Source organism: Eumetopias jubatus, unplaced genomic scaffold (genome assembly GCF_037043125.1).
Source record: "Eumetopias jubatus isolate StellerSeaLion01/CBP00866 unplaced genomic scaffold, mEumJub1_p1.0 scaffold_4, whole genome shotgun sequence".
Lineage (NCBI taxonomy): Eukaryota > Metazoa > Chordata > Mammalia > Carnivora > Otariidae > Eumetopias > Eumetopias jubatus.
In genome coordinates, this window is record NW_028274810.1 from 127,730,826 (window position 1) to 127,755,029 (window position 24,204).

The window sequence follows — 24,204 nt, forward strand, 5'->3', positions numbered from 1 at the left end:
TCCCCCGCTCCAAGCCATTGGTTGGGAGAAAGGTAAATGATAGTTAAGAAGTATTTTTCTTGAATACTTAGAGCCTACTTAGTCTTTCTCTGTCTCAAGTAAATAGTTTCTACTTTATTATCAGATTTGCTATCACGTAGGTTTTTCTAAACATGAATCTTTTCTGATGAATGGTATTTTGGGTTTTGTTTGTCTAGCAAGAGGAGTGCTAATTATGATGCACTTTGGGCCCTTGACTATTAATCATACATAGATCCCCATCACCCATGTATGTTAGTCTCTAACCTGTTCTAACACTGTTAGAAGAAGAATTTTTATCATACATTAAAAACTTTCCTTGCTTCCACAATCCTGCAACAATCAGAACTCTTTAGTATGACTTTCAGGATCTTCTAGAATTTGGCCCTAATTTTCCTTTCGAGCTTTTTTCTCCATTACTTCCCTGTTTGTTTGTTATATTTGATATAGTTACTTAGATTTTCCTGACCATACCATATTTCTGTTTTGACTTTGTTTGAGATGTTCTTTTTACCTCTTCATTCCTATCAAACTTTTGTCCAATTCAAAAAGATTAGCTCAGATTTAATCTCCAGCATGAAACCTTACTCTAGGTCCTTCTAAATAGAGTGATCTCTGTCATTGTTGATGCCATTCATTTGGCACAGAATCATAATGTGGGATGAGATGGTATGCATAGGACTATGCATAGGACTATGACAAGTACAGTATTCACTAGGTAAGATATTTATGAATCAAAGGTGGATTTGTAATAAGCCTTGAAAATTTAAATCTTTCTTGTTTTGTATGCTTATGGAGAAGGCATTTTAATTTGGAACCAAAGTTGTAATTTCATTGGATCTAAGCATTTCACAGATTTATAATCCATCATGAATTTAATTTTCAAGTACAATGAATATTTTGTAAACATAGTTAGTAATCACTAATATCACACTAGCATTTTCCCTCATTGCCATGAATTTGTTAAAAGGATTTATATGAATGAAGTTTTCCTTATAATTGAGACATTTAGGAAATTTAAAATACTAAAGGTAACATTTGCTTTTAATGATTTTCTTCCCTGCTTTTTATTTTCAGGTTACTCATTTTTGTTTACCTCAGCTTCTTCCATTACTTAAACATACTACATCATATCTTCATGAAGTTTTTGAATTTTATGAAGAAATTCTTACATGTCGATACCCATACTCCTGTTTTAAGACTGTATTCATTGATGAGGCTTATGTTGAAGTGGCTGCTTATGCTTCCATGAGCATTTTTAGGTTGGTATTTAAGATTTGAAATGCCCAAATGAGGGTAATGATATGAAAACAGGTTATTTTGTGATTAATTTTAAGATATGTTTCAAAGCTTTTTCCTTTAAATTAAATATGGTTGGTTTTGTAGAAAATCTAATGTTTTAAAAATTCAAAATGTAGAAAAACATAAAAAAGAAAATTTCCAAGTGACCCAAAACACTTCTGTTACTTTCATCCAGATATAACTAATAGAGATGTTTTACAGATTTTTTTTTAGTTTCTTCTGCTTATGCATTTAAAAAAAATCATACAAGTTATATAATGGATGTCTAATGGGTTTTTTTTTTCCTAAATCATTTAAAATTTACTGATGTCAGAAATTTTTTTGCCAATTATAAAAGAAAGAAAACATTTTTTTCTTTCTCTTCCTGCCTTACCTTCTTGCCTTCCTTGGGAAGTTCCAGATTTATAAATTTTATGCCTTAGGTTCAATCATTTTATCCTTTCGGGGCCTAAATTTTTTCATCTGTAAAAGGGGAATAATACTGTTGCCCCTGTATTCTCTGGAGTATGTTAGAAAGATCTTATGGGTCAGTGTATTTGAAAGTAAACAATGGGGCACAAAAAATTCATAGGGGTGCCTGCTTGGCTCAGTTGGTAGCACATGTGACTCTTGATCTTGAGGTTGTGAGTTCAAGCCCTGCATTGTGTGTAGAGCTTACTTTAAAAAAAAAAAAAAAAATTGGGGGCGCCTGGGTGGCTCAGTCAGTTAAGCGTTTGCCTTTGACTCAGGTTGTGATCCCAGGGTCTTGGGATTGAGCCCTGCATCGGGCTCCCTGCTCAACAGGGGAGTCTGCTTTTCCCTCTCCCTCTCCCTCTGCCCCTGCTTGTGCGCACTCTCTCTCTCTCTCAAATAAAATCTTAAAAAAATAATAGTTATTATTGGGAAAAGGTTTTTGAAATTAGAAGAGCCCTTCATAGGAGGATCAGTTTCTGATGAACAAAGCCATTTCAGGCTAATGGTAATTTCCCCTTCTTCCAGAAAAAGATACTTATATTTTTCACGGAAATCAATGGGAAACACTACAGTCCTTACTTTAGGCAAAAGTTAATTAAGATTATGGATTGCACCTAAATTTTGAAAAGATGTGAAAGCTTTTGGAAGAATGTTCTGTTTTCTCTCTTTTATGTCGAACTTGAATTCTATTATTTTAAAAGTGTGATTATTTTATTTTGATTGAATCATTGTTTATTTCTTGGTTATAATTATTAACTGTCTCTTCTTTTAAATTCCAGCACAAATCTCTTACATAGTGCCATGATTATAGATGAGACACCTCTGACTAGAAGGTGTTTAGCCCAGTCCTTGGCACAGCAGTTTTTTGGATGTTTCATATCCAGAATGTCTTGGTGAGTAATTTCATAGTTTACAACTACTGAGATAAAGAATTGGGAAAGTTTGTTTTTGTTTTCTTTTCCCGTATTTTCTTTTCTCTCTGTATATTTAGAGAAAAGTAATGAGTATAAATTTCATCCCAGATTTTTGGCTATTAATTCACTATAGTTCTATAGTTTTTAAAAGAATTTTGATAACAATTTCTTAGAAAACTGAATGAATACTGTAGATATAAGGCATTGAATATGCAGAAAACTGTAGTTAGAATGTAACTGGTAATGTTCAAGATCATGTATAAGGCAAAATAACAGTCTTCTACAATAGTGATAATGATGTAGGGATTTTCCTGTTAGTGTTTAACTTTGTACTAATATACTCGAAAGAAGTAAGAGATAAGAACACTTAATTTTTTTGATTAATTTGAGATGAATTCGGAGAAATACATGAAACTCCCTTAAGATTATAATTTATTTTTGTGACCATTCTGTGCTATATGTAGTATATGAATATCTGTTGGTTTCTTTTTCTTTTTTGTTGGCAGAGGGTAAGTCCTCTTGATTTGTAATTTTTCCAGAATAACATAGTTTCAGTGAAGAACAGTGCCTGGAACATGGTAGGCAACATGTTTGAATAAATGAATGAATGAATGGATAAGTATGTGAATGAATAGATGAATGAATGGTATTAATTCCCTTTCCTCTTGAAAAATCAAAAATAAGTAATTAAACTTTAGATCTTGGAATCCCATTGATAATTATTCATGGGATTGGCAAATGTGAACTTTAAAAATTGAGCAGTACAGTCCTGGCTTTGGGCAAGTATTTCCTTGGATATAGACAGTATGGACAGAGTTAGCCAGGAAGGAAGCAGCGCAAACATAGGGACATTACATGAAATAAGGCTGGAAAGTAGAGGTGAGGAAGGTGTAATTGGTAAGTAGAACTCATTGGAAGTGGTTAAACCAAATATTTTGTTAATACATTTTTCAAATTATTTTTCATTTATTTTAAGAATGCATAAAAGCACACATAATGTGTTCTGTTACCCTCTTTGGCCTTATCTGAAAATTTTTATGATTAAATTGTTTATGATTAAGAGAATTTTTATGATTAAAAGAATATATTTTGACTTTTTGCATAGGTCTGATGAATGGGTACTGAAGGGAATTTCTGGCTATATTTATGGACTTTGGATGAAAAAAACTTTTGGTGTTAATGAATACCGCCATTGGATTAAAGAGGTAAAAACAGCCAGATCCATTACCCGTTTAGAAGTCAACAAGACATGTTAGTGTTCTCCTGATTCACAAGTCACTTGACCTTTACTTTTCATAATTGTAAAATACTGTCATTTGAAAGTGTCTAATTTTTCCTAGCAAAATGAAATATCTCTTTACTGAGAAAGACTAATGGTCTGTTTTATCTAGTTCCATTGTCAGTGTTGACTTCCAAAGACTTTTTTGCTAATAATCAAGAGAGTATTTAAGTTCCTTCAACATCAAATTAGTCCTTAGATATATCCAAGCTCCTTGTAGTAGGCATTCATAATATAACTCTGTGCTTCCTACATTTGTTTAGACTTAGAACCCAGCTTCTGGAGTCAGATTGCTTTTCAGTCTGCCTCATACATTTAAAGCTTTGTGACTTTGGTTAATCTTTCTAAGTCATCTTTATAAGGAGAGTAGTTGGGGATTATGAGACATCATTGAACATGTGATGTGCATGGTGCCTTGTACATAGTAAGTGCTTATTATATGCTGGCTAGTCCTTCAGTGCATTTATGTTCTCTGTCATTGTCACGTCTTTTTCCTATTATTTAAAGATTTGGCCGAAAAGAAAAAAAATCAGCTGTATTTTGCCTAGCCCTTTCTGTTCATGTACGTACACATTTTACTCATCTCGTGCTTAACTCCTTCTCAAGTGGAAAAATTTCGACCTTTAATATCTTTATGAAAGAGACCCCTCCGTCTTCCCGTTTTCTCATTTTATGTATCTTCGTCATCCAAATGTAAACTCAAGTAAGCCAAAAAATAATTGTAAAGGATTGCAAACATCTAGAACCATAAAAGAATTTATACATCTAAACTGGAAGAGTCCGTTCTTCATTTCAAAAACTATTAATGAAGGGAAAAGATAACATATAGCACTTACAGTGTTTCAGGAACTACTGTAAACATTTTACAAATATTAACTGTATTGATCTTCCTAACTACCCTGTTACTACCCCCCATTTTACAAATGAGGACACTGAAGCACAGAGAGGTTAAATTATTTGACCAAAGTTACTCAGTAAGTAGTAGAGCCAGAATTCAAACCTGGTTTTTAACCACTTCACTATGATTTTTGCTACTTCTGTATACTGCTTATGTATTATTTAAACAGTTCTGTTGTCTTTTTTTCCCTTAAACTTTTTTTTTCACTTTGATCTATGTCACATTAGAGAAGATTGAAGAAGTTTTAAAAGGGTAGATTCCTGACATAATTTTATCTCCATTTCTTTTTACTTGTCTAAATCCTCTACCAGAAACAAACAGCAGAGAAGGAACAAATGAACTTGGAACACAGGTCAGAGAAGGTTGGGAAGAGCCATTAGGAAAAATTGGCAGGCTGCTGGCCATCCCTGAAGTCACAAAGGAGATAAGGCTTTTTGGTTGTATTATTGAGCCAGCTGTGTAGTCTGTTTTGTTTATAAGAACATAAACTACTTTATAAATACATCTAATTTATTTTAAGAAGTTTACATTTTGATTCCAGGAAATAAATCACAGTTCAGTTCTAAAATTTGATACATAAAGAAATTTTCACTGACTCCTCTATTTTTATCTTTTTTAGGAGCTAGACAAAATAGTGGCGTATGAACTAAAAACAGGTGGAGTTTTACTACATCCCATATTTGGTGGAGGCAAAGAGAAAGATAAGTATGTCTGTTGTTCAGAGGTTATAAACCTTGTATTATGGGTTCAGTCTTTCAGGATTACTTGGGATGTGTACTGAGGCCCACACAGGCCAAAATAATAGTATGTAATAATATTGAAGCCACAAATACTGGTAATACTCTCATTACTCTTTTCCTTACTTTACTGTTTTTACTGCATGTGATGGCTACAAATGGATTTAAACATTAAAGAAAGACTCTCAAAAAATATAAGGCTTTACTCTTTTCCATGCTAATTTCCAGATGCTAGTATATTGTACTGTTCTTAGAAAAGTTTAAAAATAATGGAAACAAATAATTTGCTTACGGACCACCAGTTATTTTTTTAAGTGTATGTAGATGATTTCAACTTCAGGACATCCTGCCTATACCTGTTTATCTGAATGGTCACCTACCTAGACACTTACTCTTTGCTTTTTCCCTTCTTTCCTTTTACTTCCCTCCCTTTCTACCTTCCTTCTCTTCTTTCTTTCCCTTTCTGTTTTTCTGTTGTGTAGCAAGTCCCTGTAAAGAAGACAGCCACTACAGTAAAATAACAGTACCAGCAGGCAGTCTCGTTTGTTCTAGTGTCCATGGATTCCCTAGAGGAATATGGATTGGAATGGATGGGAAAGTTTTTCTGTATTTTCACTAATCATTACCTGACATTTTATATTTTCCTTAATTATGAATGTAGGCAAAAGACAATGTGCTATGACTTTGTCAGCAGTAGAAATCATAGATCTTTTCCTGTCGCGTTATAATTATTAGCAGATATTTTGAAATACTCTGCACTTATCACCACCTCAATATTACTATAATAGACCACTGCCAGATCTTGTTATTTAATGCCTTAATAAGCTAGCATATGTATTGGCATATCATAATTTTTAATATTTTTATAACTGCATTTCATTATAATTGGTTTACTTTGTAATTCTATGTATTTTATTTTGTGCATATGTTAGCAGTTTCTCAAAAGGGGACCTATAGGATTAACCAGGCTGTCCAAATGTCTAAAAGCACCAGAGAGGTTAAGAAATTTGAAGTTGTATAACCAGCAGCCTTTTCTTTGTTGTAGCATGGTTACCAAGACAAGAGTAAGTTCATGGGAAAGCATAGAAATTTGGGGTTAGACAAACATGGATTTTGTTTGTTATTTTTGTGATCTATCACATAACCTTTCTGTATATGTGTTTTAATTTATAAAATGACAGTGATAGTCCTTGACCAGGTTGGTTGTGAGGATTACTTGAGATCAAGTTTCATAAATATTAGTTCTTTCACTTTCTTCTTCTGACTGCCTGCTGTATGGCAGTTTCCCAGCATATAATTAGAGCATTACCATGGTATGTAAATATTTTTTACACTAAATGCTTCTACTTTGGTTCTGCCCATTTATTTAGTCTTGTATGTTTAATTTTTAAAGGGAAAGAAAAAAAAAAAGGTCTGGAAGCAATATACCTCCCTCCCACCAGTTCTTCTTGGAGATAGCCATGATCTTTTTTTTCCCCATGCCTTTATTTATGTATGGCATTACCAAATGTAGTTCAATCATATACATATTACTGTGTAACTATCAACAAATATTTTAAATTTCAATGCCATGTTTTTAAAGAAGTATAATGACTACCCTTACACATTGATTGTGAGAGTGTAATTTGGTACAGTGATTTTGAAGGGTAATTTGTTGGTACCAATCAAACGTTTAAAATAGATGATTTTGATTCAGTAGTTGTATTTCTAGCTATGTTGTCATATAGAAATTGTACTTCTAGACATTTGCCATACAGAAATACTTGCACATGTGTAAAAAGACATTCACTACAGCATTATTTAAAATAGTGAAAAATTTTAAACACCTTAAACATTCATATATGTCATAATTTTTTTTTTTTACTAGACTGTACCTTTCTTTTAATTTACTGATGATCTCTTTCATCATTTCAGAATTTAAAATTTTTACATAGTCTGGTCTTTGTCCCCTGGATTGATTTATTTATTTATAGCAAGATTTTTCCTGCCCTAGAATTAGGACAAGAAATTTTTTTCCTTCTTTTCTTCTGGTACTTTTATAATTGTTTTTGATATGTAATGCACCTGGACTGTTTTTGTGTGTGTATGGTTTAACCTTGGGATATTGTTTAGAATTACATTAGTTATAATGATGAATTTGGAGAGCACTAAAATATTGACACTGTTCTTATCTGGGAGCTTGGCATGTGTTTTTATTATAATTTTCCTTTATGTTTTTTCATGAAACTTTATAATTTTCTTCCAGTTACATTTATTTTAAGAAGTTTCCTACTTGTGTTGATCTCATGCTAAGAAATTACTGACTTATATTATGATGTGGCCATGAAACTTACTGTTTATTTAATACAAATTTGTTTTACTAAGTATAGCTGTTTATGTTTTTAGTCCGGCATCTCATCTCCACTTTTCAATAAAGCATCCACATACGCTTTCTTGGGAATATTACACTATGTTTCAGTGTAAAGCTCACCTGGTGATGAGATTGATTGAAAATAGGATCAGTATGGAATTCATGCTACAAGTAAGTATTAAAGTGAAGGACTTAACAGTTGTAGAGAAAGATACATTCCATATGTATAATCTGAATGCTATTTTGTAGAATAGGAGTCAGGGCCTCTGGAGGTATTCTGTTACTAATTAGCTGTTTGCTCACTAAGTAACCTGTGCTTTTTGTTTGTGTTTCCTCAGATGTAGAATAAGTATCAATACTTTACCCATTTAATGCTCGATTGTCATGGATATAAAATTAGAATGTGGAGATGAAAGTAGAACCTATTTGTACATATGATTTTGTGTTCATTATTTAAAATATTAAGGTTGAACTGCCACTTAGAGTGTTTTTAATAGAAGAAAAACCTATCTAAAAGATGTTTATTTTTGCTACTATTAAATTCTACCATATATTTTAAGCAAGTTTTGTTGTAAATAGTTGAGATAGAGTGGTTGAGGCATTAGAAACAAGATGTGTTGTAAATGTTCAGCTATTTTTTTTCCATTGATAATATTCTTACAGGTGAGTGAAAAATAACTTTTTAATAGTTTTTTAAAGCATTTTATATTTGCCTTAAAGTTAAGTTTCTTTAATCTTTCTGTCCTTCACCTTACCTTTAGAGTGGAGAAATACTAAATGAGAGATGGTCCATAAAGAAACTTTGCAGAGTTGTATAAGTCTTTTTTTTTTTTTTAAAGATTTTATTTATCTATTTGACAAAGAGAGACAGCGAGAGAGGGAACACAAGCAGGGGTAGTGGGAGAGGGAAAGCAGGCTTTCCGCTGAGCAGGGAGCCTGTTGCGGGGCTTGATCCCAGGACCCTGGGATCATGACCTGAGCCGAAGGGAGATGCTTAACAACTGAGCCACCCAGGCACCCCGAGTTGTATAAGTCTTAGTGAGTGTTCTCAACTTGCTAAATGTTTAGTTTCTTTGTAAAGCTCATGATTCAATAAATTATAGGTATTATATATTATTGTTATTATAATCCTTAAAAACCGTGTTCATTGTTTGGCCAGGACATTATTGAAATTGAATTGTGTTTTGAGGAAGAATAGTTTTATATGTGGCTGTTTAAATCTTTGCATGCTTTTATTGCTAATAGTCTTTAACTAGATCCACCTATATAGTAAGATGTGAAATTATTATCTTTGTAATTGACTATCTAGTAAAGTCATATGCAAAGTGTGGGTATAGTACGGAATTGAAAACAATGTATATTATGTCATACAAACTTACTTAAATGATAACTTTCATCCTTATAGGTTTTCAATAAACTGTTAAGTTTGGCTAGTACTGCTTCATCACAGAAGTTCCAGTCACATATGTGGAGTCAGATGTTGGTTTCCACATCTGGGTTTTTGAAATCCATCTCAAATGTCTCTGGCAAAGACATCCAGCCTTTAATAAAGCAGTGGGTGTATCCTTTTCAGTAGCCGCTCAACGAGGAGGGGAAGGGAATAAGGTTATATGTGTCAGGGAAAGGAGGAAAAAGAAAGATTTGGAAGACCAAAGGAGAAGAACTATTTAAGTTGCTAAATAGTAGTAGAAATAACTAGGAACTGTAAATCATTTCTGCTAAGGTGCCTATTAATCATTGAGATTCACACAGATACATGTTTATGCTTGTAAAATTTGGCATATTTTGAATTACTTGTTAGTGTGTGAATATAGCAGTAGGCTTAATGGTGGGGAGGTAAATAATCCACCAGACAGGCCTGCAGGATTACTTGTAAGATGCAGTGGTCTGGTGGCTTTTAGATGTGGTTAGGGGTTGGCACAACTTAAGTGGTATCTGGGAACTTTTCAATTTTTACATTTTTTTCATATCAAAGCACTATTATATTAATAACCCAGTGGAGTGGTTTTGCTTCTTTCAAAACACAAATTTATTAATGTTTCAGAAATTTTGTTTAAATATGGGGAAACACTTTTCACAAAAATTTTGAATACTTTGCCACCTGGTTTACCCTGAAGTGTGCTCTCAGGCCTTGAACTGGTGAGAATGCGTCTGAAAGTTATCACCTACTATAATGAGTCATTTATTTTGTTTGGTACATATTCATGTCAATATGCAAAAATTCCTTTACAATTCTTCAGAGACCAGAGTGGAGTGGTAAAATTTTATGGAAGTTTTGCATTTAACAGAAAACGAAATGTTTTGGAATTAGAAATAAAGCAAGATTATACATCTCCGGGAACTCAGAAATACGTGGTAAGATTTTTTCCAAAATGGCCTTTTGTACTGCTTTCTTCCCACTTTCAATGTAGGAAGGGCTTATGGGTGGAGAGCTGGTTAGAAGTTTCATAATGAGAATTTGTTTGCAGAGGTTGAAATTGAGAAAACACCAAGTGTCAGTGACGGGTCAGTGACGAGGTTATGGTGGAGATTCCGGGGGACACATTATCCCAGTTCTCCCCTCCTTTGGCACCAGCTACCTCTCTGTGTCCCCAGACACACATCTTCTGTAGTGCTATTTTATATCTTGAAATATATACCTGTACACATAAGAATACGTATATGGTGTTTTCCTAGCATTATCTTTGAACACTGTTTCTTTTAAAGGGACCACTTAAAGTGACAGTGCAGGAGTTAGATGGATCCTTCAATCATACGTTGCAAATTGAAGAAAACAGCCTTAAGCATGATATTCCCTGTCATTCTAAAAGCAGAAGGTAGGCATTAAATCATAACTTTAAACTGTAGTTGATAATTAAACTATAAGTCTCACAGATTAAAATGCCAAAATAGAAATCCTAATATATACCTAAGTTTCAAGTAGAGATCATGTTATCTGGTATCTTTTTTTCATCCTTCTGCTTCAAGTTGATATTACCAAATATTCTTTATTTGTTTTTCTTGACAACATTTTATTTTTTGAATTAATTTAAAAATTTAGATTTAGGTTTAATAATCTTTATTTTGTAGGGTCAGGGTAGGTGGAATAGAAGTTTGATTTTTTTTGGAGCCAGGAAAAATTGAAGGCAAATTGCTTAGGTTTGTTGTTGTTAATGTCATTGGATTAATACCTATAGTAAATATTGGGGAAATGATCATTGAATATAAAGGAAGGAGCTGAATACATGTCATAAAAAGCCGCTGCATTTTCTTTACTATGTCTTTCTCCTTTTCTCTGTTTCACCATGTCTTTACAAAACATTCTTTTTTTTGTTTTAATTTTATTTATTTAAGTAATCTCTGTACCCAACATGGAGCTCGAACTCACGACCCTGAGATCAAGAGTCACATGCTCCTCCAACTAAGCCAGCCAGGTGCCCCTTTATTCATTTATTTTAAGTAATCCTACACCCAACATGGAGCTCGAACTCATGACCCCAAGATTAAGAGTTGCATACTCTTCCAACTGAGCCAGCCAGGTGCCCCTTAAAAAACATCCTTGTTGTCTTTCAAGACAGCACATTGTCATTTTCCTTAAAAAATGTTCAACCGTTCATCTTCTATGTAGTATATTTTTTCTTTACCACTATTGTTTAACTCAGCCATTAGCATGTATTCTGAATAGTGAAAGATGGGAACATTTTTGTGCTTCGCTGGAGGTTTGTATAGTATATCAAAACTTCAGGAACAGAAGGTTTATACTCATGACTAGATTGAGGTCATGTCAGACAGATGGGGATGTCAGTTGATTTTGACGGCCTTCAGAAACTTGATTCCGAAATTTCCCTGAAACCGTTTTTCCTCTGCAAAAATTCTTTCTTAGTTCAGGCTGAAATTTCCCTTTCCTTTTGTTCTGTCTACCTTAGAAATTGGGAACATCTGATTGCCACTCTTTTTCATAACATTTCCTCAGGGTTTTTTCTCTGTAGTAACAGTATGTCCTTTGGGTGTTCTTTGGTGTGAGGAACATAGGAAGACTGTTCTCTGTTCCTATTTTAATTTGTAGTCACCCAGGTTTTTAGTGTATATCCAGTAGATTTTATGATATATGCAAACAATGAATCATGGAACACTACATCAAAAACTAATGATGTAATGTATGGTGATTAACATAACATAATAAAAAAAAGAGTAATTTGCATGGAAGCAGTTGCTTTTTGGGGGGCTTATCCTAAATCTTTTTCATATTAACTAGTTGTATGTGTTAATTAATACTGTTAAGATGTATTATAGTTAATCACATACCTCATTTCATATGGGACAGCTCCTTGCACATAGAGCACATGTTCAGAATAATTCATGTCTCATTTCAGGCCTGGTTATTTTTTCAGTTTTTTTATAAAGGATTTCTTTGTTGCTAGATCAGTCTTTTTTGAATAAAATTGCAGCTTACCAGTTCTTGGAAGTACATCTATGTTTTAACCTGGCATTTAGTTAAATATTTTTGCTTTTTCTTAAACTTTGATCAGGAAGACATTTCAGTACCATTGACTTCATTCCCTTCAGCTTCAAAATAGATTTTTTTGTGTGTTTAAATTTCATTACATTCACTATCCCTTCTTCCTCAAGCTGTTTTACAGCGTTGCCTGAAATTTTTATTTTGAGCTTCAACTGTTCTTTATCTCCTTTCAGAATTGGAAATGTCACGGTTTGTAAACTTAACTTTTCCCTAAATGTAGGAATAAAAAGAAAAAAATTCCACTGATGAATGGAGAAGAAGTTGACATGGATCTTTCTGCGATGGAGTAAGTTAGTTACTTGAGTTAAAGGATATAATCTATGCATTCTCATGTGTCTTGTTATGCACATCTAAAAGTACGTAAATGTGTTGAAATTGCTGCTTTTAAAACTTTGAAAGTCCATAGAAATGCAGTGTTTCTCAAACTATAGTGTGTCACTTGCAGATCTTCTTAAAATGCAATTTCTGATCTAGTACGTTCTAGTGGGTCCTGATAGTCTGTATTTCTAGGGAGCTCTCAGATAATACAGATTCTTTTTGTCTTTGGACAAGGCTTCAGGGCACTTTGAGGCTCCCTGTGCTTTCAAAATACAATTTAAATATCACTGTTCTAAATTTTATGTGGTAATATTTACTGATTGGCAGTGTTTCATCTTTAAAAAATACTATAGCTCAGACTTCATTTTGCTCATCCATATTGTGCCTGTGTATTTTTTTATAAAACATGTAATTACTAGCTTGGTTGCCAAGTATTACTGCTGTTTATATACCATTTATGTACTTTTTCCATATCAAGTGCCTTACCTGTAGTAAGCACCCACTAGTATTTGGTGAATTAAAGTAGTAGTTCAGGTAATATTCTTTTGATGATGGTGTTGACATAGACTAGATTTTTTAAACTGTGCAAGTTACTTTCACAAGTATGGGAGGATAAATTCATGATATGCCTCTGAATTATGATTTCAGAACTTGCTGTTTGCGAAAGATGATCATGAATCTAACATTAAAAAAAACACTATTAAAAATCAGTTAAACAAATTAATTTTGAAATAAATTCATTTCTTAGTCACAGATTGATTCCAAGAAATGATGGCATTTATAGCCACAGTCAGGCTATAGGCCATGAAATGAAGAAATTTGATCTCATTCTTTTTTTTCACATCACATAATTACAAATCAAAATCCCTGAAGTAAAATTTTCAGATGGAATTTCTTTGTGACAACTGTCTTCTTATCCCTGAGGATCTTTTAAGCAAGATTAATAAAGAGGAGCTGTTGTGAGAAAGTTGAAATACATTAAACATAATGAGAATGGTGTCAGTGTGATTAAAAAAATGAATACAGTAAAAGTTCAGGCAGTCTTGAATATTGCGTAGAGAAGAGAATCTATTTAATAAATGCTTTGTTTTTATTTTATAAATATATAAAATTGAAACAAATTAAAAAGAAGATTGTATTTTCTTTCAGTGCGGATTCCCCTTTGCTGTGGATAAGAATAGACCCGGATATGTCAGTGCTGAGGAAAGTGGAGTTTGAGCAAGCTGATTTCATGTGGCAGTACCAGCTCCGCTACGAGAGAGATGTCGTTGCACAGCAGGAATCCATTCTGGCCTTGGAGAAGTTCCCCACGCCAGCCTCTCGCCTTGCGCTCACTGACATCTTAGAACAAGAGCAGTGTTTCTACCGAGTGAGAATGTCCGCCTGCTTCTGCCTCGCAAAGGTGAGATGATGCCTAGTAGAAAGAAAACGCGACTACGGCATATTTAAAAACAAAACCCAAAAAACTCTGAAAACGAATTAACATTGGCCATAGTCTTTAATTTTACTTGGTAGGTGGTCCCTTGAAAACTTTTTTCCAAATGTGTCTAATAAGACTGATGTGAAAGAAAAATGTTTTGATCTGAAAATAGATAATGCATTAAAAGTTTGTAATTTTCAAACTGAAAGATTTTAAATTCAAAGAGGATTGTTCTCCATTTTATTGAATTGCCAAACCATCCTGTTAAAGCACAGATGTATTTGGCAAGAAATACCTTAGTTTGAGTGATGTTTTACCTTATAGTATAGGAAATCAGTTCATCTTAACTATCCTGCTGTGGTGATTATTTCATGTTGGTTTGGGTTTAGTAATCAGTATTAGTGATATATAACTTAAAATGATAGATTCTATAACTTCACATGCTAGAAAAGTTAATTTATTAAGAAAACTAAATATTTTTCTTTAGATGCAAAAAAAACTGAAGGTAGAGCAAATGAAAACCAGAAAAATGCAGACAAAAATTTGGCCAGAAATACTGGGTTCCAGGTATTTAAAAAACATCTTGATAATAGGTTCCTTCCCATTTAGTGACTCCCCTGCCTTCCTCACTGCTAAAATCCATTTGCCCAACATCTCCGAAGATTGTAATGGTTTAGATTCATTTTCTCTTTAATGGTCACTATTGAATTCCTACATCCTACTCAGATATGTGAGGGACAGTATGGTATTCTCTGATAGATCGTCTGCTAAGGATATAATTTCATTGCTTCTATAAAAATCTTTGTGATTCTCACATGCTAAATCTTAGCAGGTTCATGTAATTATAGACTTATTTAAAATTATAAATTCATTCTTTTCAGACATAATTTCTGTATATGCTAAAAGTTTCAATAGCAAGATATGTTTTTTTTGTGAAGCGTTCTTGCAGACTTAAAACGTTAGCGCTGTATTTGGCTTATTTTTCAATTAGGGTAGATTTTAAAACCTATTTAAAATCCATTGTGATGATTCTCTTTGGTAATTTAAAGTGTTAGAATTTTATTTTCCTAAATGGACAAAGACAAACTTATTCAGAAAAGAAGGCTTTTGCAAACATGTTTTCTTAAAACATTAAAAGAATGCTCCAACTTAGAAATTATAGAAAATAATTATGAGTGTATATACAAAGAATTTGGGGGGGAGGTGAGTTAATTTTTTTGGGAAATGGTAATAAAAGGTTAAAATGTATTAAATTTCTGAGAATTGAAATTGTTGAAAACAAATTCAGTTGTTTTAATACATTTTAAGAAGCTATTTTATTTATTTTATTTAAAAGTATGTTTTCAGTGGTGATGGAAATTACTTCTAATTATTTGCAGATTGCGAATTCAATGGTGAGCACATGGACAGGACCACCAGCCATGAAGTCACTCTTTACTAGAATGTTTTGTTGCAAAACTTGTCCAAACATTGTGAAAACAAACAACTTTATGAGCTTTCAAAGCTATTTTCTACAGAAGGTGCAGTTTACTTTCTACTTTGTTACAATTGTTGTATGCCATTATCTGTGTATCTCAGTTTAACTCAGGGACTCTTTAAATAGCAGGTGTGTTTACTTTTTTATAAAAGGTTTGTCTTTGTTCTCTTTTTGGTTCTACAAGATGTTCCCCAGGGCGCCTGGTGGCTCAGTTGGTCAGGTGTCTGCCTTTGGCTCAGGTCATGATCCTAGAGTACCAGGATCAAGCCCCGAATCGGGGAGTCTGCTTCTCCCTGTGCTCCTCAGCCCACTCATGTGCATGTTCTCTCTCTCTCTCTCAAGTAAATAAAGATCTCTAAAAAAAAAAAAAAAAGGTTCCCCAAATTTTGATTGTTCATTGAGTTTATGAGCTGTGTGTAAGTAACTCTCTATCAACATTTATACTAAAGTAAACAGAAATGGATAATTTAACTTTTTGGTTGGTTACATGGGGGATGGAGAGATGGGTGAGTTCTTCTGATGGCAGTCCTTCTAGAATGTGGATAGCCCTTCTGAGACAGACAAGTACAGTACCCATCTCTGGTTTCAGTCCTAGCTCTGCTCTCACTTGCAGTTTGCACGAGGACAAGTCTCTTAACCTTGTAAGTCTCAGTTTACTCAATTGTAAAATTGTGCTCGCTTCGGCAGCACATATACTCAATTGCAAAATTTATCTTTTTAAAAATCAAATAGATCAAGTATGTAAAGTGTTTTGTACACTGTATTTATCATATAAGATTTTTATAAATGATAATACAGAAAGTCACAGTGGTGTGATGGTGTCACTGTTTTAGTAAGGGATGTGGGAAAGGCAGGATTTTCAGCATTTGGGCAATTTGCCAACCACTTGTAAAATGTTTTGAGTAATTTAATAATAATAATAATAATAATAATAATAAAGGTAGGGGTGCCTGGGTGGCTCAGTTGGTTAAGCATCCACCTCTTGATTTTGGCTCACCTTGTGATTTCAGTCGTGAAACCCAGCCCTGTGTTGGCCTCTGTGCTGGGTGTGGAGCCTGCTTAAGATTCTCTCTCTCCCTCTTCCTCTGTTTCTCCTCCCTACACACACACTCTCTCTCTCTCTCTCTTTCTATAGATAGATAGATAGATCCCTCTCTAAAAAAAATAAAATATGTAATGAAGGCAGAGATCAGATTAAGTAGACCAAACTAGAAAGAACAGTGAAGTTGAAGTAGAAAAAACTAAAAAAAGCGTATTTAATGATTTTAGTGTTAAAGAATATGAGAAAGACATGTCGAGGATAAAGCAGTGCTAAGATGTGGCGCCTGGGTGGCTCAGTCGTTAAGCGTCTGCCTTCGGCTCAGGTCATGATCCCAGGGTCCTGGGGCTCCCAGGGTCCTGGGATCGAGCCCCGCATCGGGCTCCCTGCTCCGCGGGAAACCTTCTCCCTCTCCCACTCCTCCTGCTTGTGTTCCTGCTCTCACTGTCTAAAAAAAAAGCAGTGCTAAGAAAGGGACATTTTGGGTTTGTTTTGTATAAAGGAAGAAGAAACTTGAGGGATGTTTGGCACAGAGAAAGGAATCTATGGAAAAGGAGAGATGAAATATTCAAGTGGGAGCAAGTAGATATAAAAAAGAGAGGGCAGAGTAAATTCTGAAGATATTAGGAGTGGGTGGAACGCAGTTGGGAGGTTAATTTTAGGAAAGATAAGAACATTCCTTTTGGGGCGCCTGGGTGGCTCAGTCATTGGGTATCTGCCTTCACCTCAGGTCATGGTCCCAGAGTCCTGGGATCAAGCCCCACATCAGGCTCCCTGCTCAGCGGGAAGCCTGCTTTCTCCCTCTCCCACTCTCCCTGCTTGTGTTCTCTCTCGTTGTGTCTCTGTCAAATAAATAAATAAAATCTTTAAAAAAAAAAAAAGAACATTCCTTTTTCTGAGGCAGGTTGAAAGCAGATTGGAAGTGAGTGAAATGATAGATGTTGAGGGAAATATTAGGTAAGGTGAGATTTATATATGATAGAGGGAGAAGTAAAAGATAACCCAGCAACATTGAGGCACCTGCTGAGAGTAGAAGTCATGATATAATTATAGTGAATTTCATCAGCAGAACAGATTCAGGATGAGTCAGGTTTGGGGAAAGCCAATTTTGGTATAATCAAAGAAGTCTAGGTGGTATCCTCTCATTTTAAAGAACTGAACATTCTCTAGTACTTGTTGCTCAGCTCTCTGTTGCCATTTCACTAATTCATGGTATGGAGACAAGTTGATGTCTACCCAGTATGTCCCCTTCATTGTGCCATTGTGTGTCCATATACTTTAGATTGTGTTTCATATTGGGAGTTGTGTCCCATTAGTGAGGGGGATGAGATCAATTTGTAAGTTTTGGTTTGTTTTTTAAATAAACAGGCAGTATCAGAATGCAACACATCTTATAAGGTGTGGTATAAACACACTTTAGGTATAAAGTGTTTGTGGTTTTGTTTTTTAGTTAGTATATATGACATTTGTGTGTGTGTGTAGATTGGGATATAAATGTATTTCTTACTATGGGTTGCGATCAAAAAAGTTGGAATATTATTGCTTGTATACCAGTTTCTTTTACATAATACTTTTAGGGCCAGAAAAGAGAGAAAAGATTACTCTCTAAGTCAAACTTGAGTCCCAAAAGGGCAGAACAGGCATAGAAAGGTATTTCTGTGGAAAAGAGCTTTTCCTTTAGTTCTTACAGCATTAACACTGTCTCCTGTTACAGTGTTGTAACACTGACTGTCCTATTGCTTCTGCTCCTTCATGCTGCCTCCTTTTTGTTCTTCAATTTAGAAGTTACTGTTATTTTGAATCCGATGAGAGTATAGTCCAAATCTCCATGGGTACTGAGGACTGTGATGACTTCATCTGTGGTTCTTTCTTGAGTTTAAATAGCTTGGTCTTACTGGTAAAGGTTACCATCGTGTGAGTCAGGTTTCCACTTCTTTCGGAAAGTTGCCTGTGAAAATCTGGAAAGGGGAAAGTTAGGGTGGATTTTAGATAATTTACCATTTTTCTTTAGGTTGAGAGTGGGGTGGTACTGCAGAATCAGTGCCTCCCAGACTGATGATTGACCTCTTTCCTGTCTGTCAGATGCTTCCAGCCACGTATCATTTAATCCTAAAAATGGTTGTGAGGAAACAAGGCTCTTAAGTAAGCAGCTAGCTAAAGTAATCATCTTGGTAGTAGAGTAGGAGTTGAAGAGTAGTCTATCTAGTGTTAAAACCCATTCCCTTTCCACTGTAAGACACAAAACTGGATTTATATAATTTCTATGACATATACTTTACTCCACCAAATGAAGACAAAGGCACACAGGCTACAGACTGCTCTCCCTTTGGTTTGCTACTCTGCTCTTCTGTTACAATGTTTCACATGTTCCCAGTGAGAAGGGGTGGGAATTAGAGGGGTTAAACTCCATCCGGATACCTAGGTCAGTCCCGGAGTACCCCTTTTCTGCATATACTAAAATGAATTGTAGTAACGAAAGAAGTTATATGCTTAAAAAAGTTTTTTGGTTTTTTTTGTAGACTATGCCAGTTGCAATGGCTTTATTGAGAGATGTTCACAACCTTTGTCCCAAAGAAGTCTTAACATTCATTTTAGACTTAATCAAGTACAATGACAACAGAAAAAATAAGGTAAGATACTTTAACGAATATTATAAAACTACGTAGTGTTATTTTGTTTTTAAAGAGAAATATTTAGACTGTGAAATCATTGTTGAGTCCATGGTACTTGAAATTTCTAGAGATAGAAATATACAAATATGATTTATTATAATAACCAGTGGAAGACAACCCAAGATTAGTTGTTTTTTGTTTTTTTTTTTAATTGTGTTTTAAATGTTCCTTATACCTGTTCTAATGTGGAAATAGTAGTGCACCAGATTTCGAGGAGCCAACTAAAACTCGTTTTGGTGAAGTCTGACAGCCCAGTTTTTATGTTTTTCTTATTTTTTATTTTACCATGGGTTGCACAGAAAACAGTTCCCTCTTGGGATAATTTGTTCATTAGTAAATTTAACCTTTTTTGTTTTTTGCCATAATGTATGTTTATTTATTTATTTAGCAAATAGCTATTGAGTGCTGTGCTTCAAAAATCATTTCATTTTGTTATTCTAACAATCAGTAAATGTTTTTGAGAATATATCCTATGCTAGGAAGTATACTGTGTTAAACAGAAAGAAGAGTTGGTAGATGGCATCCAGAATTTCGTTTACTCATTAAACGTCTGTTGAACAACTGCTATATATCACAGTTTGATTCTGGACCCTCACAGATTCAACCTAATGGGGAGATCAGACAAGTAAACAGTCAACAATCTTTTATAGTGGAAATACGTATACAGAGTTTTCTAGGGAAATTCAGAGAAAGTAGTGCCTTCCAAAGGGTATAGAGAGAAAAACTCAGGGAAGTTTTGTATACAAGTGGTGATTTTCAAACTGAGTCACAAAGATGAATAGGATTTTCCAAGTGTTATTCCAGGAAGAAGGAACAGGACATAAAAAGACACATGTATCTGGTATGGCAGATGAGTCAAAACCATGAACAGTTAATGAAACATCACAACAGTAAAGAAAAAGTGACAAGTATGTTTATTAAAAAATGTTGATTAATAATGAAAATCAGGACAACCAGTTTTTCCTCAAGTCAGAGTAACATTCAAATGATTTAAGCTAAAAAGAGTCCTTAAAAAATTAGTACTTTAAAAGTACATTGTAGTTGATAGACTTTTTCTTTCCATTTTTGAATATTGTTAAAAATTTTTTTATAAGATTCTTTCCTTCCTAGTCTGCTGGTTTGTTTTGACTTTCATTTATAGTATTCCTTTCTTCCTCTACACATGAATTTCTTTTATTTGAAGATATAAGGTTAGGATTTCAGATATCAAATCAAGATTATATTCAGATAGAATGGGGAAATACTTTGTAAAATTGTTTATGTCAGTTTTCTTGTTTTGGGGGGTGCTTGTATAATTTAAATCATGGGAGTCCCAGTATAGTACTTTTACTTTGCAAAGTGATCTCACCTACCTTAATTTTAATTTCTTTAAATCTTACTTATTCTGTAGTTGACAAATGAAAGCAAAACACAGAGGTTGAGAGTCTAAAATGACACATGAAGTATAATCTGGGAATTGTGCTGTGAGCTGTTGTCACCCATCTATGTGGTGTACTTTTTAGTACACCATGCTACTTTATATGATGCTATCATCCATGTCATCATTTATGATTTTGTAAGGTGCATACTGACAGATGATTAAATTTTATACTTCATTATTTTTGCAGAACAACGTAAGACTCAATTTCTTGTAATTTTGAGAAGAAGGCTAATCAGGTGTTATAGTTAGTGGCTATAAGATTAACATACTAATCTTGGAAGATATTAAGGATAGAATAAATACAAATAATAATAATAAAATGTATTTTTTTTTGTGTTCCATGGCCTATACCAAAACATGCATAATCTAATATGATTCTCATCAGATGTCTGAGATAGATACTGTTACCTCATTTTCCCCTTGAGGAGATAGAAGCTAATAAAGCTTTACCTTAGGGTAATAGGTCACATGTGGAAATGCCAAAAAGAAGTTGGGAATCAGTGCAAAATACTTAAAAAATTTTTAACATCTCATTAATTGGGCAGAGCATGAAATTCCGTACTCTGGATAAGTTAGTTTTCAAGAAGTCTAAAATTTAATCCCCTTTAAGCCTAGTTATTAGCCATTTTATATGATAATCTTTTATGCATATATATGTATTTCTAATAAATCATATATGATTATGAAATCTGTTTAGTTAATTACAGTGCACAGAACATGGGTTAAACTATTCCTGATTCCAAAGGATCACTGTTAAAAACATCAGTCAGCCTTTGCTATAGTACACTGATATTGATGCCTTCAGGGTTTTTTTTGTTTTTGTTTTTTGTAAGAATTTTCGCTATTCTGAATAGTCCCTACTTTACATGTGTTGTGCAAATTATTTCTTCTTCCTTGTTTCTTGTAACCTTGAGGTGATCAGATAATCTAGCTTGTTCAGTTAGGATTATAGTAGCTGTGAAAATTGGACGTGGTTTGAGGGATAAATGTTAAATCTTTTGGTTTTCCTACTTCACCCACACCCCCATCTCATTTTTAATTTCTGAGTTCATTCTGTGATCTGAATACTTAGGTCAGAAATAGCAGTTAAGTAAATGGACTTTTGCTTTGTTGGCAAAGTAGTTATCAGAGGTAACAATGAAGCAATCAGAATATTTGAAGAAAACCTATAAACATAATTTGAATAATCTCTGAATGGAAAAGGTCTTTCTAAATTGGAAACCAGACTTAGAACCTGGAAAAGAAAAGGTTGATAAATGCTACAATGTTAAAATAAAATTAGCCTGGCAAAAATCCATGATTGTTTTCTCTGGCTCCAGAGGGAAGGATTAGGACTTGAGACTTAAGTTTTAGTGACTAATTTTGCAGTCATGAGAACAATTTGAAAACAAAACTTGGTCCATAGTGAACGTGTGTGGAGTATTTTTTCTTTGATTGTGTTTAATGTGTACCTTGTTATTTTCTGCCCCGTATCTGAACTACAGGCATGTGTCAGGATTCTGTCCTTATAACTGTCAATGTGAGCTTTTGCCTCACCGTGGAAGTCACGGGGCAGGTGTTCCCCCTCCATCCCCTGGCATTTTGTGTTTCCATACCACATTCCCAACACTGATGATAAAATGAGTTGCTCCAAGTTCAAATTCCCAGGCTAGAGGATCTGATTTGCTGAGTGTAAATCAAGCCACCCTAGGTTGCCTTTCAATAAATTGCTTCTCTGGGAATTGACTGGGATATGGATTTAGAAATTGTTTTGGATTGTTGTCACCTCTTTTCTCTGCTTTTCTTGCTAGATCTCCTGTTTGTATGTTATGTCTTCTACACCAGCCCTCTAGTTTCCTTTTCTTTTTACTTTATGTCTTCCTTTTTGCTTAGAATTTCAGGAACTTTTTTCAATTTTATTATTGCAATTTAATTTTGATTCTCAATCTGCATATTTTTTTCTTTTTAAAATAAGTTACACAGGGCGCCTGGGTGGCTCAGTTGGTTAAGCGACTGCCTTCGGCTCAGGTCATGATCCCGGGGTCCTGGGATCGAGTCCCACATCGGGCTCCTGGCTCAGCGGGGAGCCTGCTTCTCCCTCTGATCTTCTCCCCTCTCATGCTGTTTCTCGCTCGCTCTCAAATAAATAAAATCTTTAAAAAATAAATAAATAAAAATAAAATAAGTTACACAATTGAAAGGCATACCTTTGGTTATTTCTCAGACTATGTTCATGATAGGTTTTGGATTTCCTTTCCCCTTACCAGTTTTCTTTTCCCTGCAAACTTTCCAACAGGTTGCTTTTTTCCTTTTGTTTGTTCTGGTCTTCCTTTGTTATGTTGATGGCTTCCTCAAATATCTGGTGATCCTTGGTTATAAATTTATATGTGAGTGTAGAGCTAAATAGCTGATTTCGAGCTCTGTGTTACCAGCAGGATTTGTGGCCTGTGGTCTTCCTTTGAGAAGAATCTAAGTAGGTTACTCTCACATGCAGTAGATACTAGTTGAGTAAACTAATGTATTACTAATTAGTAAGTCTCTCTCACTCTTTTTCCCAATGTATAACTACACAAAAGACATAGTTAAATAATTACCAGGGAACTTGCTTATGTTTTCAGATAATGTTTTGAAGTTATAAATATTTTATTAATTTTTGAACAGAAGTGTGAATTTTGTTTCTCGTGATTATTTTTGGCTTAGTTTTCAGATAACTATTATCGTGCTGAAATGATTGATGCCCTTGCCAACTCTGTTACGCCTGCAGTCAGTGTGAATAATGAAGTTCGAACTTTGGACAACTTAAATCCAGATGTGCGACTCATTCTTGAAGAAATCACCAGGTTTTTGAATATGGAAAAACTTCTTCCAAGTTATAGACACACCATCACTGTCAGGTATGGTAAAAGTTACTTGCTTTTATAATTATAATAGAAATTATTCTAATTATAGGAAATATAGTAAAGTAAAAGAAAATGAAAATCTTATATCATTGTACCATCACAGATATATTTTTACTATTTTAGAGAATGGCCTTCTAAATTTTTTCCTCTTGTAACTAAATACATTTTTAATTATGTGATATATATCATATACATAAATTTTTGTATTCTGCTTAGATCATAAATGCTTTCTCATGTCATCAGAAGTTCTTCATAAACATTTTTGATGTCTGCAAAACGTTTTTATCCCATTGGATATAGTATAAATTTCTCTGTATTATTAAGCTTCTTACTTAGATGACTTCACTTCTATCAACTTGTTTGTATATGGCTATCAAAAACTTCTATTTCTTTAGGGGTTTGCTAACAAAAAGTTGATCGAGTGGTTCAGATATCACCAGTTCTCATTTTCCGTGCACATTATTGACTAAATTATTGCAAAAAATTAATGTTATTAATGTTACAAAATTAAAAGATGATTCAGATCACAT

The 24,204-nt window shown here is 34.0% G+C and overlaps 1 protein-coding gene across 5 annotated transcripts in view; it reads left to right on the plus strand.

Moving 5' to 3' along the window:
* TAF2 (TATA-box binding protein associated factor 2) overlaps window positions 1-24,204 on the plus strand; it is an 83,259-nt gene that overhangs the window by 22,977 nt on the left and 36,078 nt on the right. For all 5 annotated transcript variants that reach the window (XM_028090856.2, XM_028090857.2, XM_028090858.2 and 2 more), the window contains 13 exons: window positions 1,096-1,280; window positions 2,553-2,666; window positions 3,793-3,892; window positions 5,484-5,569; window positions 7,987-8,122; window positions 9,357-9,511; window positions 10,192-10,306; window positions 10,658-10,767; window positions 12,670-12,735; window positions 13,917-14,169; window positions 15,567-15,707; window positions 19,223-19,333; window positions 23,475-23,668. In XM_028090856.2, the coding sequence (XP_027946657.1) occupies window positions 1,096-1,280; window positions 2,553-2,666; window positions 3,793-3,892; window positions 5,484-5,569; window positions 7,987-8,122; window positions 9,357-9,511; window positions 10,192-10,306; window positions 10,658-10,767; window positions 12,670-12,735; window positions 13,917-14,169; window positions 15,567-15,707; window positions 19,223-19,333; window positions 23,475-23,668 (1,766 nt within the window). The remainder of the gene's footprint in view (window positions 1-1,095; window positions 1,281-2,552; window positions 2,667-3,792; window positions 3,893-5,483; window positions 5,570-7,986; window positions 8,123-9,356; window positions 9,512-10,191; window positions 10,307-10,657; window positions 10,768-12,669; window positions 12,736-13,916; window positions 14,170-15,566; window positions 15,708-19,222; window positions 19,334-23,474; window positions 23,669-24,204) is intronic.